The sequence below is a fragment of the Hemibagrus wyckioides genome, linkage group LG01, assembly GCF_019097595.1.
Source record: "Hemibagrus wyckioides isolate EC202008001 linkage group LG01, SWU_Hwy_1.0, whole genome shotgun sequence".
Classification (NCBI taxonomy): Eukaryota; Metazoa; Chordata; class Actinopteri; order Siluriformes; family Bagridae; genus Hemibagrus; species Hemibagrus wyckioides.
Window position 1 is genome coordinate 28,931,692 of NC_080710.1, and position 20,163 is coordinate 28,951,854.

The following is a 20,163-nucleotide window of genomic DNA, read 5'->3' on the forward strand; positions in this document are numbered from 1 at the left end:
TCACTTCCTGCACACCTGGTGGGCCGTAGCGGTACTGCGGGGGGGGGGCGTAATTAAAAATATTAAAATAACTAAAATATTTTAGAATAGAATATAAAAAGCTTCTGTTACACACTTTAATTCAATGTAATTGTAAATAGTATGCAGACAGTATGTAGACAGTATGGATTTAAATATATTTGTAAAGAATGTTTACATCATCTTATTTTCCCCAGGATATAAAAATATTACATTTTATGGTAGTTCTCATAATTCACATGAAATTCTTACAAACTAGTTAATAAATGTTGATAATTTTGTGCAAAGAGACAATCTGCTTTATTAAATATATCTTTATACTATTAATCAATATGCTGTATTTTTTAAACAAAGAGGTTGGGGGGGGGTCGTGGAGCCTGGGGGGCCTTACCCCTCTGAAGTTTGGGAAGCTCTGTCCTATTCAATTCAATTCAATTCAATTTTATTTGTATAGCGCTTTTAACAAAGAGCGTTGTCTCAAAGCAGCTTTACATGAGAAACAACATAAGAAAACAACAAACATAAACAGACAAATATATAATATTATCCTATGCTTGCTCTTAGCAGAATATAAGAAGGTTATCATATGTACAGGACAATATTAGCTGATAAACCTACTGACTGACCCGTGAGTGTGTGGACGAGTTCGGAGGTTTCCACGTCGTATAAATTGGCCGCTCGGTCCCAGGATGCGGTGACGACTTGTTTGCCACCGACGAGCCAGTCGGCAGCGATCACCACACCCTGGTGGCTCTTCAGAGTGGTGCTGGCTACACGCACTGTGGGACACTCGTTCGGTCCGTCGGCGTCTCCGTCTGCGTCGTCCTTATCGGAGAAATCCACGTCGTCATCCAGCGACGCCTGAGTTCATCATGAGGAGAGAGGGGGAGAGAGAGAGAGAGAGAGAGAGAGAAGAGTAAACATCACTTCATCTTTAAACAAAAGGAAAGAAAAATAAGGGGGGGGTGTAAAACAGAGATGTAAAAAAAAATAAATAAATAAAGAGAAACTGTATGTGAGAGAGGGGAAGAAAAGTAGAAGGTGATTAAGTAGAGAAAAAAGACTGTAGAAAGGACATAGAGACGGTGAGATGAGGAGATACAGAAACCTTGGGAGGTTAGAAAGAATGAAGAGAGATGGTGGGATGGAGAGATTGTAAAAGAAACGGAAATGAGGAAGAAATTGTGAAGGAAAAGGAGGCTGAAGGAGTGGGAGAGAGAGTATGAGAGAATTAGAAAGTGAAAGAGAGATGGAGAGAGAGATTATGTGGTTTAAACACTTACACTGGTGTCGGCTGGAGGCTGAGGCAAAGGCAGCTGCACCAGGTAGCGCCAGATATGAGCTGTCTGATCACCGGATGCTGTCAGAACACACACACACTTGTGATGGCATCTGCTGTTTTTGCTTGGGGGCATGTCTCTATGGGCGTGTTTAATGTTGCCCCTGAGGGTGTGTCTACTGTGGTCACATGTGGGTATGTCTACAGTTATCACATGTGGGTGTGTCTACTGTGGTCACCTGTGGGTTTGTCTACTGCGGTCACATGTGGGCGTGTCTACTGTTGTCATTTGTGGGCGTATCTACTTATGTCGTTTGTGGGCGTGTCTACTGTTGCTGTCTGTGGGTGTGTACCCATGTCTCCTGGAGGCGTGTATACTGTTGATGCTTGTGGGCGTCTCCACTCGTGTCTACTCTTATTAGCATGCTATATGATTTACACACACCACTACGAATAAATGTGCAATTAAACGAATACGAATAATGTGCATTAAAGTGCCACATTCTCTCTTGCCACCTTTACTGAAATCGTGGCTCTGTGTCTCACACTCAGACGTCACTCTGTCTCTTGCGGATGTGAACATGAGGTAAGAGAATAAGAACAGCAACAATTCACTGATGATAAAAGAAGCACTTGGGATGAGATTCACACTTTTCATCACTTCAAAAAAAGACAAACCTGTAAGAGCCATCTGCTCTGTGGGGTGAAACTTGATCGAGTTAACTGCAAAAGAAAAAGAAAAAGAAGAAAATGATATTTAGTAAAAGCTGAACATTTGGATCACTGAAACACAAATTCCTAAAATTAGGGTTACAGTTTAGGTTGTTGCTACTGATACCAGATACCAGAGTGTGACTGAATTCTCGACTTTGATTGGTCATGAAGGTGGTGATTAGTTTTCTATACCAGCAGCTCTGATAGTAGAGAGCCAAATTATAGCTAACTATGTTTTATAGTGACATCTTACAGGGGATTTCCACTAGTTTTCCAAAAGTTTTGTGACACCCCTCCAAATCACAGAATTCCAAATCCTGACCTCAACCTGATAGAACACCTTTGGGATGAATTAGAGCGGAGACTGCGAGCCAGGTCTTCTCGTCCAAAATCAGTGCCTGACCTCATAAATGCGTTTCTAGAGGAATGGTCAAAAATTCCCATAAACACACTCCTAAACCTTGTGGAAAGCCTTCCCAGAAGAGTTGAAGCTGTTATAGCTGCAAAGGGCGGGACAACTCCATATTACATTCATGTGCATGTAAAGGCAGACGTCCCAGTTTTGGTCTGGCTCGCAGTCTCCGCTTTAATTCATCCCAAAGGTGTTCTATCAGGTTGAGGTCAGGACTCTGTGCAGGTCAGTCAAGTTCCTCCACACCAAACTCACTCATCCATGTCTTTATGGGCCTTGCTTTGTGCACTGGTGAGCAGGCATGTTGGAACAGGAAGGGGTCATCCCCAAACTGTTTCCAGAAAGTTGGGAGCATGAAATTTTCCAAAGTGTCTTGGTATGAAGCTGAAGCATTAAGAGTTCCTTTCACTGGAACTAAAAGGGCCAAGCCCAACCACTGAATTCAATGATTTCAAAGGGGTGTCCCAAAACTTTTGGCAATACAGTGTATATTACAGCAATGCCACAAAAATGTGTGAGGAAGTTTTTAGAGGGAGATGTTTATTTAACATGTATGTAAGGAGTCTCTAATGTCTAGGACTATAGCTGTTAAGGTTTCTTGAAAGTTTGTCTCTATGTTTCTTTGTTACTTTTAAGAGAGGCTTGTGAGGAAATTTTATTAGCTGCTATAACATCAGTGATTGCTTATAACATGCTGTTATGAGAATATAATAAACTGTCAATCAGTAACAGTAACTCTTCTTCACACCAGTCTACATCACGCTACCCTGTCATTAATTAATTTCATATAACTGCATGTCCCCCAAATGCTTTATTCCTCACTGCCCACTGCCCCCTGCCCCAAACCCCATGACTCACCTGATCCAGCATGGCCAGCGTATTTGAGCAGACACTTTCCTGTCTCGATGCTCCACAGCATAGCAGAGTGGTCTGGGGGAAAACATCACACAGAGACACACTACATCTTTAATACCAGGTGTAGTAAAATACCACTGAGCAGTTTATGAATATATAATCAATATAAAATGTATATTTGTTTAATATAACACTTAAGTACAGGTTAGAAACTATCTTTATCTAGCTGCTTCATTTCTACTCATATTTCTTAAACTTTTCTTTTTTATATTATATACTGACTAAAAAAATGAAAAATCCATGCCATGAGAAACTCAAAGAAAAGTGTATGAACAATTTTACTGGGACACTGAATTTAATTTTAAATAAAAATGTCTTTAAAAAAGCAATCGTTATCAGAAATTAATTTTGATCTATATATTTTTTTGCTGTCCACTGCTAAAGGCCACATGCTGAAGGAAGGAAGGAAGGAAGGAAAGGAAGGAAGGAAGGAAGGAAGGAAGGAAGGAAGGAAGGAAAGGAAGGAAGGAAGGAAGGGAGGGAGGGAGGAAGCGAGGAAGGGAGGAAGGAAAGGATGGAAGAAGCAATTGGTGTGTGTGTGTATGTGTGTGTGTGTGCGTCGCTCCTCATACTCTTTACATCTGTTTGCTGAGGAAGAGTGATGGAGTGGTGCATTGTGGGAGAAGCGTACCTGCTGAGGCAGTACCCAAAATCAGCGGCTGTATCCTGGTCACACTCAGGTCCCATATACCGTCCCTGTGGCCTACATACTCCTTCACCAGCTGGCACACGGCACGTGATGTGGTGGCTTTGAAACTGGACACGATCTAGAGCGATTACAGGAAGAATTAGAATCTGGATACACACACACACACCTACATATATACACACACACACACACGCACGCACACACACACACACGTTTATAATAATAGGTGGGAAGCTAAAAGATGCAGCGTGAAGCCCGGGTGTGGGGGTGGGGGGGTCGCCTCGGCTAACCAAACGCGACGGTCTAAGCGTACTTCCACTAAAGGCAGCATGTCTACGCTCTGCATGTTGCCTTGAGAGCACACACAGCCACACGAGCTCTCACACTATATCAGGCTCTATGGGAGATAAGTGTGGCCTGCGCTGGTGAGCACTGAAATAAGCACTTGGAAAGCACGTGTGAGACGAAACCATGAAGTGCAAATGAAACAAACGAACAAACAAACAAAAACAACATCCACAGTCAGCTGTGAGGAACAAAACACTCAAAATATGGAGCCTGAAGTCGAATATTACAATAATCCCCAATGTCCAGCGCTAAAGAAGCACCTTATCTGAGTGCTCACCTACAGAACCTGCTTTAGACGCAAACACAAAATCCATTTTGAGTGATCCAGAGCTGAGCATGCTCAAATGAAGCGGCATCGATACAGCGGGAAAAAAGGTGCAGCTCTACGGGTCAGGGCATCTCTACTGCTTTCTGCTCTCTTTATAGAAATAAAATAAATAAATAAGGGGGGTAAAGGAATCGGTGACACAGTGTTTAAGACTCTTTTTTGGTCCGTGTAGCAACACTTTTTAAAACTGTGCAGTAAATAAATCTAGGATAAAACCCCATAGACTGAAGGAGCAACTTTTCTGATGATTATAACACACACTGAAATGTTTTACGGTCTCGAGCATGGCGTATTAAATGCAACGCAGTGGTGGACAAATCAGTGTCTGACAAATCTGCTGTTAACTGTTTTATTCGATTGTCTTGTAGATAAATGGGTTTAATAAGAGAAAGAAAGAAAGAAAAAACACTCTATGTTTGGTGTGTATGTATTAGGCACATCAGTCCAGACATGAACTGGGTCACTGTAGAACCGTTTGAAGTAGATGAATTAATGATCTGGTTTGAATAGAAAAGAATCAAATACAACAGAACAGAATAAAATAGAATAGAACAGGACAGGACAGAATAGAATAGAACAGAATAGAATGGGATAGGACAGAATAGAATGGAATGGAATGGAATGGAATGAGATGGGATAGAACAGAAAGAGATAAAATAGAATAGGACAGGACAGGACAGGACAGGACAGGATAGGATAGGACGAGACAGGACAGGACAGAACAGAATGGGATAAAATAGAATAGGACAGAATACAATAGAATAGAATAGGACAGGACAGTATAAATTAGAAAAGAATAGAATAGAACAGAATAGAACAGAACAGGACAGAATAGAATAGAACAGAATAGAATGAGACGGGACAGAACAGAAAGAGATAAAATAGAATAGGACAGAATAGAATAGGACAGGACAGAATAGGATAGGATAGGACAGGACATGATAGGATAGGACGAGACAGGACAGAACAGAACAGAATGGGATAAAATAGAATAGGACAGAATACAATAGAATAGAATAGGACAGGACAGTATAAATTAGAAAAGAATAGAATAGAACAGAATAGAACAGAACAGGACAGAATAGAATAGAACAGAATAGAATGAGACAGGACAGAACAGAAAGAGATAAAATAGAATAGGACAGAATAGAATAGGACAGGACAGAATAGGATAGGATAGGACAGGACATGATAGGATAGGACGAGACAGGACAGAACAGAACAGAATGAGATAAAATAGAATAGGACAGGACAGGATAGGATAGGATAGGACGAGACAGGACAGGACAGAACAGAATGGGATAAAATAGAATAGGACAGGACAGGACAGGACAGGATAGGATAGGATAGGATAGGACGAGACAGGACAGGACAGAACAGAATGGGATAAAATAGAATAGGACAGAATACAATATAATAGAATAGGACAGGACAGTATAAATTAGAAAAGAATAGAATAGAACAGAATAGAACAGAACAGGACAGAATAGAATGAGACGGGACAGAACAGAAAGAGATAAAATAGAATAGGACAGAATAGAATAGGACAGGACAGAATAGGATAGGATAGGACAGGACATGATAGGATAGGACGAGACAGGACAGAACAGAACAGAATGGGATAAAATAGAATAGGACAGAATACAACAGAATAGAATAGGACAGGACAGTATAAATTAGAAAAGAATAGAATAGAACAGAATAGAACAGAACAGAATAGAACAGAACAGGACACTAGAAATCAGAATAGAATAGAATAGAATAGAATAGAATAGAATAGAATAGAAGCCTTTATTTCTCACATTACATGTCACATGTTCATTACAGCGCAGTGATAAGACTGGAAAGTGGAAACACTGTTACAGCATAGAGATGTTAGTGAATCATGAAGAACAGTTTTCGAGTTTTTCGCTCAGAGACAAAATGATGGCCAATGACTTGGAACACAAAAGCAGACCTCTGTGAGCTCGAGTATGTGGAAGAGGACAGACAGAGCTGTGCTGAGGAAACTTGATGATGACGTCATCGGCTAAAACACAAGCGCAGGTCACTTTACGTCCTGATCAAATGCAGAATACGCCTGAATACGAGCTGTGTCCACCTTTATGGGAACAATTCCAGCGTAACCTCCTACAGGTAGTCTGATACAGGGTTTGGGACTGCCATGTCCCGGTCCTCATGACAGCCTTGATTATTCTGGTTCAGACTAAACCCTCTCTGGATGGCGGCCATCAAGCAGCCTGAATGGGTGGAATTTCCAAAGCCCAAAGGGGTGGGGAAAAAAGCAAATATTTGTTTGATTTCTGTAGTCGGTATTAACACAATTAACAAGCATGGTATACATTATATTACATTAACTATCACGTTTTACTCTAGTCAGCTAGGGCTAGCTAATGAAGCCACGATTTGTCCACCGCTGACATAAGCAAACAAAATAAAACAAAACAAAGACGAGATTTCATGTAAAATTAGATTTTCATAAGAAGTGACAGCAGTTTCAACACGGATCGATCAAGAGCCTTGAGGAAAACACCTGATGATTTTCATTTTGAAGAAGAAAATCATTTTATTTATTTATTTATTTTTTTTTGCAAATAAGGTCCTGGAGAATGTCCTGTGTAAAAGTAAAAGGGTGAGATACCACAATACACAACTATTCACGCAGTGGGAATCAGTCTTCAGAGTGAGATTGAGCACTATGCAAAGACGCCAATGTTTCTCCTACACTTTATTTTAAGTAAAATAATAATAATAATAATAATAATAATAATAATAATAATAATAATAATAATAATAATAATAATTAATAAGCTGATAATCCACCTGGCAGTGAGATAGTTCATGCATTCTGGCACCCAGAGGAGGAGGAGAAGGAGGTGGAGGAGGTAGAGGAGGAGGAGGAGGTGGAGGAGGAAGAGAAAGAGGAGGAGTTAAGCAAGTTACCCATGAATCTCCACCCCACAACTCCCAGTTCACGACATTGAAGTTTCGAGGTCCACCTACTTTGCCGTGGAAAGAATTTGAACGCTAAAATCAGTGAGAGCGAGAGAAGAGAGCAGTTTCAATCCAAGCGAACCACAGCAAAGGACACACAGAGCTTACTGAGTAAAGATGGACACTGAGAGGAACTGAAGCTAAAGGACACAATCACAAATCGGGCCAAAATCACCACATCATTTGATATCAAGGTTCAGTCACGTTATTTTGTGTCAAAGATTAGATTAGAAAACATGAAGAAAAACAAAACATCTGCATGACATAATTGAAAAATTCCTCCAGTTTCACTCTAGGCTTTTGTTTACGCCTTGTGGCTGCCACATGTACAAGTATATTTTGCCTGCAAATGTACCAGAGGGCTGTTTTGTTGTTTCCATACTGAGTATTAAATGTCTTTGTCGTGTCTCACTCCACAGTGGTGATTAATATGAAAATAGACACTCGAGACTTTAAGTAGAAGAATTTAAGTAGTCTTTGTCACATAGACATTACTGCACAGTGAAATTCTTTCTTCGCATATCCTATCCTTCTGGGTTGGTGTCAGAGCACAGGGTCAGCCATGATACAGCGCCCCTGGAGCAGGGGAAGTTTTGGGGCCGTGCACAAGGGCCCAGCAGTGGCAGCTTGGCGGTGCTGGGGCTTGAACCCCAATCTTACGGTCACCAACCTAGAGCCTTAACCACTTCCCACAAACCATTACCACTACAAACAATTTGTAGTGTTTTATAAGTATTTCTGTTTTTCCCCAGCCTACTAGGGGTGATATATTCATAGAAAAGCTCCTAAAAAACATAAATGTTTCTTCAAAGTAAATGGTGATATCAAACCCATTTCTGGTCTCTGAGATGCTCAAAGTGCTTGCTCATAAGCACCTAAAATGTGACGGTGTTATTATTTAACCACTAAATTGGGTGATATGGTAGATTAGTGGTCAAGGTGTTGGACTACTGACTGGAAGGTCAACCAAGTTGCCAACTCTGGGCCCTTGAGCAAGGCCCTTAACGCTCAATTGCTCAGTTGTATAAAATGAGATAAAAGTCGCTCTGGTTAAGAGTATCTGCCAAATGCCAGAAATGTAAACGTAAAATTCTGTGTAAGGTTATCCAACAGAGCTAAAAAGACACGTCTCACACTGAAAGACAACAGAGTACTGACTCATTTTATATCAGCCTCACAGCCTGAACATCATTCATTTCCTTACACTGATTGAAAATGTCCCATAAGTCCATTTCCTAACACCAGTGTACTGGTCTTCCAGATGCTAGACTTAGATAAGGATAAGACCCTTTCCGCCCAGCACAAGTGTTTTGTTAAAGGTGTCCAGTCCGACACCCTACACATGTTCATGTACAGGATAATACAGACAAGTACTGACCCAAATGTCCTGAATTATTAGGACCTGAGCTATCAGAACTATTCCTGATATCAAATTTCAAGAAAGGATTAATAGACTAATATAATACACAAAGAGGTGGACAAGGGATAGATTCATTCGCTAGCCTGGAAAGCTGCAACGTTGCATGATTTGGTGTCCAGAAAAACCCACTGGACTAAACAAAAAGTGGTAGCTAACATCATAATGTAATATTTAAATGCAGTAAGACTAAACAGACTATGGGAAATTAATGAGATTATGAATTCCTAGGGAGACGGAATGACCATCATGTCCACAATGTTTATTGTATTTTTTATTATAGTCTAATAAAAGACTATTCGTAATTCCTATTTGCTATCAGAAGAAACACATTCCTGTACGTCTCTCTAAGAAATCTGACTTGTACCAGTCTATTCAGCGCACCGCTTGTCAGACGAGGAGACGTAAAAGCCTTGAGAGATTACCAGGCATAGCTGAGTCAAATAGCGATAAAGAGGGAAGACGTCTCTCAGGGCCAGACCGATCTGGGGTGGTCTCACAAGCCTTTTAGATTAGACAAAAGGCAAAAGTGTGTCCAGGCTTTCAGAGAAATTTTTTGTGATCAAAAATGTTGAATTGGTGAAATCACAAACACAGGATTCTTCTACTAAACATCTCCCAATTAAGACACATACCATAGACTATACTGCCAAAAGTTTGGGGCAAATCATTGAATTCAGGGGTTGTTTTTCAGGGGTTGGGTTTGGCCCCTTAGTTCCAGTGAAAGGAACTTCAGCTTCATACCAAGACATTTTGGACAATTTCATGCTCCCATCTTAGTGGGAACAGTTTGGGGATGACCCCTTCCTGTTCCAACATGACTGCACACCAGTGCACAAAGCAAGGTCCATAAAGACATGGATGAGTGAAATTGGTGTGGAGGAACTTGATAGAGTTCTGACCTCAACCTGATAAAAACAGCTTTGGGATGAATTAGACGGAGCAGAGACTGCGAGCCAGGCCAAAACTGGGACGTCTGCCTTTAGTTGGCCCATCCTTTACAGCTATAACAACTTCAACTCTTCTGGGAAGGCTTTCCACATGGTTTAGGAGTGTGTTTATGGGAATTTTTGACCATTCCTCTAGACGCGCATTTGTGAGGTCAGGCACTGATGTTTGGACGAGAAGGTTTGGCTCATATGCTAAAAAAATGCCACACACACAGCCTAAAACAGACATACTCTCTCTCTCTCTCTATCTCACATACCCCCCCCCACACACACACACATATGCAAAAAAACACACTCACACTAAAACACAAGACAGCAGAAGGATCGATTCATAATCTAAGTCTAATTCAGCTGTGTGCAAATACGATTTCTTTGGGCATTAAGTATTGATCTAATCTGCCAGATAACAGACAGACAGACAGACAGGCAGACAGACAGACAGTCTGTATATGACTGTAAATGAAAACAGCAGGAGAACAGCAGGAGTTTCAGTGTAACAGTGACGTCACAGACACACTCCTACCTTGCTGGTGGAGGCTTTGTATGTGGTCTTCAGTTTCTGGGACAGCTGACTCGTACTGTGACTGGCTGTTTCACAGAGACAGAGGAAACAATTCTGTCCAATAAAACCACAAAAAAAACACTTCTGAGTAAACTTCATAAAACAGAAGTGAAGCCTTGTACCTTTAGTCTTCAGTGCTCCTTTCCCCAGGTCTCCTCCATCGACCGTCTGACCCTCACCGGCCAAGCGCTCGTTCAGGGACTCGATCTCTCGCCTCACTGCACAGTTAACATCAGTGTGTTAGTGTGACTGAGTCAGAGTCAGTGTGTTAGTGTGACTGAGTCAGAGTCAGTGTGTTAGTGTGACAGAGTCAGAGTCAGTGTGTTAGTGTGACAGAGTCAGAGTCAGTGTGTTAGTGTGACAGAGTCAGAGTCAGTGTGTTAGTGTGACAGTCAGAGTCAGTGTGTTAGTGTGACAGAGTCAGAGTCAGTGTGTTAGTGTGACTGAGTGAGTCAAGAGTGTGTAAACTTTTGAACTTGGTTAATGTTTGTAAATTCAGTTACAGTGTCTTTTTGACTACATGTACCATACACCGATCAGGCATAACATTATGACCACCGAGAGGTGACGTGAATAAGACTGATGATCTCCTCATCATGGCACCTGTTAGTGGGTGGGATATATTAGGCAGCAAGTGAACATTTTGTCCTCAAAGTTGATGTGTTAGAAGCAGGAAAAATGGACAAGTGTAAGGATTTGAGCGAGTTTGACAAAGGGACGAATTGTGATGGCTAGACCACTGGATCAGAGCATCTCCAAAACTGCAGCTCTTGTGGGGTGTTCCCGGTCTGCAGTGGTCAGTATCTATCAAAAGTATCCTTTAAGTTCTTAAAGGATCTGCTGCTGGCATCTTGGTGCCACAGCATCTAGTGGAGTTCATGCATCGATGATTCAGGGCTGTTTTGGCAGCAAAAGGGGGACCAACACTATATTAAGCAGGTGGTGATAATGTTATGGCTGATCGGTGTATATTATGTGAAACTAAATGAAAAACATTGAGATTTTTATGGTCCTTATTATTATTATTATTATTATTATTATTATTATTATTATTATTATTATGACCGTACAACCTCAACTGTAGGACACGCCCTTTAACAAGAGTTGAGGTACGTCCCAAATCGCATACTTATGCCCTGAATTTTCAACATTTTAAAGAATAGTGTGACTGTTGTATTGCGTGTGTAAGAAACTACAGACTGCCTCAACCCAGATTCCACTCCACAGTACACATCTGAAAGAGCTCATTCCCAAAAAAGGCTTACATATCATATAGAAATATCTTTAATTCAAACCAGTTTATCTATTTTTGGGTATTTTTTACCCTGGCTTAAAAGCAGCCTTACCAAACATTTAGAACACTTAATCCAAGTAATTATTAGTCTGGGAGCGGCAGCAGGACATCAAGAACCGTCCCGGAACAAAGGGTATACGTGACCGTGATTAGCATTTAGTGGCGCCTGACCATTTGAGTGATAACACCTAGAACAATACCTAGCCAAGGTGTACATGAACGTGATTACAAATTGAAAGACATCTGGCTAAACGACAGTATCATCCAGTCCTTTGGGAATACACAATTCTTACTGTAATTTACATTTAAAGTGAAACTCATTTAAATTATACACGGGAAACACTGTATAAAAGGTTTGAGCGGGATTTGTCCTGCGTTCTTTTTGACTCCGATGAACCCAAAGTACTTTATGTATTTTGTCACTGCAATGCTGCAATAAACTTCTATATTAAGATCTTCGACGCCCTCATTGTTTTATTTTTCTTACATTGGCGAGCCACCCAACGTGGGATTTCCAAAAAGTGGGGAAAGGTAAGAAAAACGGTTTTTCTTCTTTTACACTGTTTTATTTAGGAAACCCCTCGTTTAAAAAACTCTAGAAAAGAAAAGTTAAGGACAGAGTTGTATTGGAATCATTGTTTCTAAAGTAACTGAAACAAAGTGGTTAAGTGTAAAAGTTTCTCAAGTAACTGAAACTTCTTGTGTAGTTGTTATAATTCTGTAACCCGACGCAGTGTGGCGGCTGTATTATAACTAGTAAGTGAAACTGGTGATCGTGTAGTGACCCGACGCACCGAGGCTCTGTGAAGTTTAAAACAATAACCTGAAGTAGTGTGGTGTTGTCTGACGAACTGTGACAGCGTTTTAAACTTAAGTTTAAGCCCGAAGTACTGCGGTTAAGTTGACTGTTTAAAATATAACACAAAAACCTGACGTAGTGTGGTTTGTCCGATGTACTGTAACAGTGTTACATTTTAAACTGTTTGTGAGTGTTGTTTGTGAGCTGTGAGTGTTACTGTAGTTGGACTTGAGGCCCGACGGGGTGTGGCTGTGTCTGAAACAGTGAGCCCAACGTATTGTGGCTGGTTTATTCAATTTGCGTCCGAAGTACTGGAGCTGTGAATAAATAGAATAACGGGTATCTTAAAGTAACTAGATAACGTGTAGTCACTAAAGTTGTACATACTAAACTCATTAATTTAATAAGATTGTGAAAATGGAAGAGCTGATTGTTAAATACATCGCTAAGCACGGCTCTCAGGGAATGTTCGATGGAATCGAGAACATTGTCGATAAGCCATACGAGTGGGCTATGGCCAAATTCGAAAGTTATCCCAAAATGCCTAGGAACAAAAAAGGAAAAATTGCTCATGCGCTTCAAGCAGTTCTTGCCACATACAAAGTAACTAGAAAGACTTTGGATGCGTTAATGCGTTAACTTCAGTCTAGACTGGATGATGGGCTAATTTCTAAAAGACATTTCCAGGCTACTGAAATGACCCTTCTTAGAACTAACAATAATATGCTTATATCATCTGTGGACACATTGTCCAATGAACTGGAGGAAGCAAAGATTGCTTGTCAATTTCTGAACAAAAATGGCACGTTGTGTAACCAAGTTCCAGAAATGACAGATTTGCATGAAGATGGTGATGTGAATTCGGAAAGAGATTCTCGGTCGGTCAGTAGTCAGTACTCTGACTGTACAGTTAGATTTCCCATGGCACCAATTCATGCTACCACAAAGATTCATGCTAGTGAAGGAGGGGAGGTACCAATGACCTCATCTAAGGTCAGAGGGTTTAATCCCAGTCAGCTAGAACCTGTGATAAAGAGCATTGGAAAATTTGATCCTGCCAAACAAGATCCACTGGATTTTCTAAAAAACTTGGAGCAATATGTGGATGTTTACAAATTTACAGATGGTGATGCATGCATTGTGTTAGCGATGTGTTTGCCCGAGACTCTGTCTGGAGCCTTAAATCAGAAAGTGAAGACCAGAACTGCCAATAAGTTAGAAAGGAAACAGGCACTACTACCTAGGGGTGATGTCAGTTAATTGGGATAGAATATCTGATGTACACATGAGGAAAGGTGAGCACCCGATGGTATTTTCAGATTATTGGAGGTATTCAAAACTTTCAGTGGTAATCCTAACATTACTCAGAATGATGTCAGTTTCAAATCTGCTTTGATTAATAAATGTGATCCACACACTCGTTCTGCTGTAACAATGTTTGTGACCCATCTCTCTGACTATAATGACATAATTTCTAAAATGACACAGTTTTACAACAGCCATGCTAACTTAAAGAGATCCAATCCTGTGTCAGCTGAAGGTGTTAAAAAGCTCCATAGGAATCGAGGCCGCAAGGTTTCCCGTAGAAATGAGGACCAAGCTACTGGAGATAAAAAGGAAAGACCACCCCCTTGTAACCCTGATAACCTCCTAGTGTGTTATTCGTGTGGCAAGGAAGGACATATTTCCAGAAATTGCAAATTTTCTCTTAAGAAAGAAAAGAGAACAGGCCCAAAAATTGATCAGTTACAGGCCACTGTAAACAGATTGAGTGAGGAGCTCAAAAATCTGTTTAACTCTTGGTCTGCTATTTATCGCCAAGCCACTCAGCAAATTTGGAACAGTCAGAAAAAGAAGATGTCTTTTGTCCAGGAAGTGCATCATCACAAATTTGAAACTAGTGATGAGGTAATGGTAAAGAACTACCAACCTGAGGGCCCATGGGCTGCTAACTGGGCACGACCATGCAGAGATTTAGTTTACAAGCTCTGCCACAAAACTAAATACCAGCAAACCATAAAAATCTGATGCCAATCATACAGGGTCATGTAAATAGTGAAGTGTATATTGTAAGTGTTTGTAATGTTTTCTGTCTTCTGTGTAAAGGGGGGGGGCACAAATTCATTCTGTTTGTAAGTATTTTTCAGATTACTGAACAAAACAGAAATAAAGATGTGGTGATGGACCAGGCTGGCAGACACTACCCCTGACCCATTGTGTGTGGTGACGAGACCCTACCCCAAAGCACTAACCAATGACCTACAATGGATCCATGTTCCAGTCCTGGTGAATCTTACAGTATGGTCTCCAGACATGGAGGAACAGTACCACAGAGACAGTGGGACAGGAATGTAAAGAACTTCTGGACAACACCATTCCTGATGTATAACAGTGCTGCTGCGACCTGCTTCCCCACAGACCACCTAACCGAACATCTTCCAGTGAATCATCCCAAGGAAGCCTCTTTCAGTCAGAAATTACTGGAATTTATGGAGAGGGCACTGGGAGTCACTGGGACTAAGAATATAAATTTGGATTAGTGCACAACAACTTCACTAGAACAAATTCAAGCTTAATGCACAATTGTTAATTATTACCTATTCAGGTTTAATTAAGATGTAACTTTTAAAACTGCCATTTTTGTATTGTGTAAATTTTAAATACTGTCATTTTCTCATAATTTGCCAATGTGTTATGTTATGTTGTATGTGTTCCATATTGAGACGTCAGATTGCAGATACTTCAGTAATTAATGTAGGACGTTCCTGTTGGCTGTGATGGTTCCTGAATGCCTCTGCTCCAAACCCAGGAAATATTTGTACATAGAACCAAATTTTAAGAAGAAACATTGTGATAAGTTTGTCTAGTGGAATGGAGCCATAACCAGTGTGCATGAGGTGACATTTCGATGACGGGTAAGATTCTCTGAGGGCCGAAGGAGGACAACCCACTGCAGGGCATCACCGCCACTGGGCACCTGCCCGGAATGGGAGGTGTAATCTGTGTAAGGAAGTGTTGTGATGCTTCAGGGCCAAAAGCATCAAAGGGGGGACTGTAAGAAACTACAGACTGCCTCAACCCAGATTCCACTCCACAGTACACATCTGAAAGAGCTCATTCCCAAAAAAGGCTTACATATCATATAGAAATATCTTTAATTCAAACCAGTTTATCTATTTTGGTATTTTTACCTTGGCTTAAAGCAGCCTTACCAAACATTTAGAACACTTAATCCAATTAATTATTAGTCTGGGAGCGGCAGCAGGACATCACGAACCGTCCCGGAACAAAGGGTATACGTGACCGTGATTAGCATTTAGTGGTTTTTCTGGCACGTGTGTTTGTATTTGTTGTGTGTGTGTTGTAGTGTGTCTGTTGTATTGCGTGTGTTGTAGTGTATAGTGTTTGTATTTGTTGTGTGTGTGTTGTAGTGTATAGTGTGTTTGTATTTGTTGTGTGTGTTGTAGTGTCTGTTGTATTGTGTGTGTTGTAGTGTATAGTGTTTGTATTTGTTGTGTGTGTGTTGTAGTGTATAGTGTGTTTGTATTTGTTGTGTGTGTTGTAGTGTGTCTGTTGTATTGCGTGTGTTGTAGTGTATAGTGTTTGTATTTGTTGTGTGTGTGTTGTAGTGTATAGTGTGTTTGTATTTGTTGTGTGTGTATTGTAGTGTGTCTGTTGTAGTGTATAGTGTGTTTGTATTTGTTGTGTGTGTTGTAGTGTGTCTGTTGTAGTGTATAGTGTGTTTGTATTTGTTGTGTGTGTGTTGTAGTGTGTCTGTTGTATTGCATGTGTGTTGTAGTGTATAGTGTGTTTGTATTTGTTGTGTGTGTGTTGTAGTGTGTCTGTTGTATTGCGTGTGTGTTGTAGTGTATAGTGTGTTTGTATTTGTTGTGTGTTGTAGTGTGTCTGTTGTATTGCGTGTGTGTTGTAGTGTATAGTGTTTGTATTTGTTGTGTGTTGTAGTGTGTGTTGTATTGCATGTGTGTTGTAGTGTATAGTGTGTTTGTATTTGTTGTGTGTATTGTAGTGTGTCTGTTGTAGTGTATAGTGTGTTTGTATTTGTTGTGTGTGTGTTGTAGTGTGTCTGTTGTAGTGTATAGTGTTTGTATTTGTTGTGTGTGTGTTGTAGTGTGTCTGTTGTAGTGTATAGTGTTTGTATTTGTTGTGTGTGTGTTGTAGTGTGTCTGTTGTAGTGTATAGTGTTTGTATTTGTTGTGTGTGTGTTGTAGTAGTGTATAGTGTGTTTGTATTTGTTGTGTGTGTGTTGTAGTGTGTCTGTTGTATTGCATGTGTTGTAGTGTATAGTGTGTTTGTATTTGTTGTGTGTGTTGTAGTGTGTCTGTTGTAGTGTATAGTGTGTTTGTATTTGTTGTGTGTGTTGTAGTGTGTCTTTTGTATTGCGTGTGTGTTGTAGTGTATAGTGTGTTTGTATTTGTTGTGTGTGTGTTGTAGTGTGTCTGTTGTATTGCGTGTGTGTTGTAGTGTATAGTGTGTTTGTATTTGTTGTGTGTGTGTTGTAGTGTATAGTGTGTTTGTTGTGTGTGTATGTGTCTTGTAGTGTGTCTGTTGTATTGGGTGTGTTATAGTCTAGAGTGTGTTTGTGTTGTAGAGTGTATGTGTGCATGTTGTATGTTTGCTTGCGTCTGTAGTAGGGCTGTGTGTGTGTTGTAGTGTGTATGCTTGCACATGTAGTAGGTGTGTGTGTGTGTCTGTGCTTGATGTAGAAGTATTCTGTAATCCTATGCTGATGTACTTGTAGGTATGTGTGTGTGTGTGTGTTAATATTTTATTAATATTCAAATATTCATAACTTCCTAATGCTACAGGTATTACAGCTTTAATGTTTAAAACGCTAGTCTAGTTTTCAGCATGAATTTTTTCCATGGCGTAATTCTGTTAATTCTGGACTACACAGCTACCTCATTATCTAACCTGGACACGTGACATCATGGTCATGTGACAGACATATCAGTGACAGCTTCACCAGGTGTAGACTGCGACAGAACCACAGTCTTCTACTCACATTCTATATTCTCCAGGTACAGATTCTCAAACTCGCGCTCAATCTGTCCAAACAGGTCCAGTAACGTGCTCCTCAGAGCCATGGGCAGCTTCGAGTCCTACAGGGGAACAGACAACAAGTACATCAGCTTAGGAACATGGAACACACACACACACAAACAAGTACATCAGCTTAGGAACACGGAACACACACACACACAAAGTACATCAGCTTAGGAAACACGGAACACACACACATACACATACAAACATACACACACACACACACACACACTACTACTACAAGTACATCAGCTTAGGAAACACAGAACACACACACACAGAATGATGTGATGAAGTGGAGTTACAGCAAACTAAAAGCTAAAAATAAAATAAAAGTACATTCTGAAGTGTTTTATTACTCATTACCACATTATTTCCTAGTACATTAATCCTATCTCATAGTTTTTATCCATTTATAGTTACATTTAAAGTCCTGGAATAATCCACGAGAGCTTCCTGTTATCGATGAATAAAATATAAACAGCAGTTCCTTCACCAGCTCTTTATTCCACTCTTTTCCAGACTTTCGTGTGTCAGAAAAATAGGTACAGACTGTTACTACGCACTGACACTGGAGACTCCTTCCACAGCAACACAAAACCTCGTGATTAAGACAAACCTGCGATTTGAATTCCAGCTAAAACGGCTATCAGAGCTGCTGTTAAAGAGGGTCAGAGAATGAATCACCGCTTCCTGACCAATCATTGAACAGTAATCAAATCTGACTAAAAAGATCCAACAAACACACCTCCATAACCATTTCTTCTCCAAAACGAACCAGCTTTACCTCCATCCTTAAAAGAAAAAGCAGTGTCCAGATAAACACTCCGCAAAGCGAAGAGCAAAAACAAGCGCGTTTCCTCCTTCCCTCATTGTCAGGGCTGTATCCACTCGAAAAGTTGACAAACGCACTCGCTAGAATGGCGCATGAGTGACGGAGCTAGGTCAACCACCCTCCAGTCTGTCACTGCCATATGTATGTACACACACACACACACACACACACACACAGAGGTGGTGGTGGATTTTAGGGGGGGAGCTAATTAGCAAACAACTCCCCACCCCAGCCTTTTATTGTCACAAAGTCACTCAATACCAAAAAGTAGAAGCGCTCATGGTCACTAGCCATGACGGCAGGGACTGAGAGATGGAGTATCATCATCTGCCCGGAGAGTTTACAGAGAGGCCTGTCAATCAACAGCCGGTCACAGGGAGCACAAAGAGCTAGTGAATAGAATAATCGAGAGCAAACATGCAGCGTTTATTAAAATTTGATGAGTGCCTGGAACGCCGACGCTCTGATACGAGACACACTAACAGCGTCGAGGCGGTAAACATTTAGACAGAATACGAAACTCAGCAGGAATGCTGGAATGTTAGGAATTCCTACAAGGAATGTTTCAGGCCAAAGATTGGATCGTTTATGGCACAGACATTAAAACAAGAAATGAGATTCATGTAATCAGCGTGTCAAGTTACAAATAAAGCTCTGTGATGTCAGAACTGAGGCTTTATGACTCGGTGATATCACAATAGAGGCTCTAAGGTTCTGCAGCTTCATAAAAAAAGACTGAAGTGCTATGCAAGAACACATAAGAGGCTCTATGATGTTACTATAGAGGTTCTGTTGCCTGGTACTATCTCTATAGAGGCTCTGTGATGTCAGAAAACAGACTTTATTGCTCTGGGATGTAACAAATGAGACATTTTTGGCTCTGTGATGTCACAAAAACAGGCTCTATGGCACTGTGATATTAGAAAAGAGGCTCTACTGTTCTATGATGCCATACAGCAGGTTGTACTGCTCTGGGATTTCATACAGCAGGCTGTACTGCTCTGGGACGTAACAAATGAGACATTTTTGGCTCTGTGATGTCACAAAGACAGGGTCTATGGCTCTGTTATGTTAGAAAAGAGTCTGTACTCTTCTGTGATGTCATACAGCAGGCTGTACAGCTCTGTGATGTCATACAGCAGGCTGTACAGCTCTGTGATGTCATACAGCAGGCTGTACAGCTCTGTGATGTCATACAGCAGGCTGTACAGCTCTGTGATGTCATACAGCAGGCTGTTCTGCTCTGTGATGTCATACAGCAGGCTGTTCTGCTCTGTGATGTCATACAGCAGGCTGTTCTGCTCTGTGATGTCATACAGCAGGCTGTTCTGCTCTGTGATGTCATACAGCAGGCTGTTCTGCTCTGTGATGTCATACAGCAGGCTGTTCTGCTCTGTGATGTCATACAGCAGGCTGTTCTGCTCTGTGATGTCATACAGCAGGCTGTTCTGCTCTGTGATGTCATACAGCAGGCTGTTCTGCTCTGTGATGTCATACAGCAGGCTGTTCTGCTCTGTGATGTCATACAGCAGGCTGTTCTGCTCTGTGATGTCATACAGCAGGCTGTTCTGCTCTGTGATGTCAT

The 20,163-nt window shown here is 40.9% G+C and overlaps 1 protein-coding gene across 2 annotated transcripts in view; it reads right to left on the reverse strand.

The window, feature by feature from the left end:
• wdr37 (WD repeat domain 37) overlaps positions 1-20,163 on the reverse strand; it is a 38,893-nt gene that overhangs the window by 13,508 nt on the left and 5,222 nt on the right. For both annotated transcript variants that reach the window (XM_058380934.1, XM_058381012.1), the window contains 8 exons: positions 17,703-17,799; positions 10,709-10,804; positions 10,548-10,612; positions 3,970-4,105; positions 3,282-3,353; positions 1,976-2,020; positions 1,302-1,378; positions 645-879 (listed from right to left, as the gene is read on the reverse strand). In XM_058380934.1, the coding sequence (XP_058236917.1) occupies positions 645-879; positions 1,302-1,378; positions 1,976-2,020; positions 3,282-3,353; positions 3,970-4,105; positions 10,548-10,612; positions 10,709-10,804; positions 17,703-17,799 (823 nt within the window). The remainder of the gene's footprint in view (positions 1-644; positions 880-1,301; positions 1,379-1,975; positions 2,021-3,281; positions 3,354-3,969; positions 4,106-10,547; positions 10,613-10,708; positions 10,805-17,702; positions 17,800-20,163) is intronic.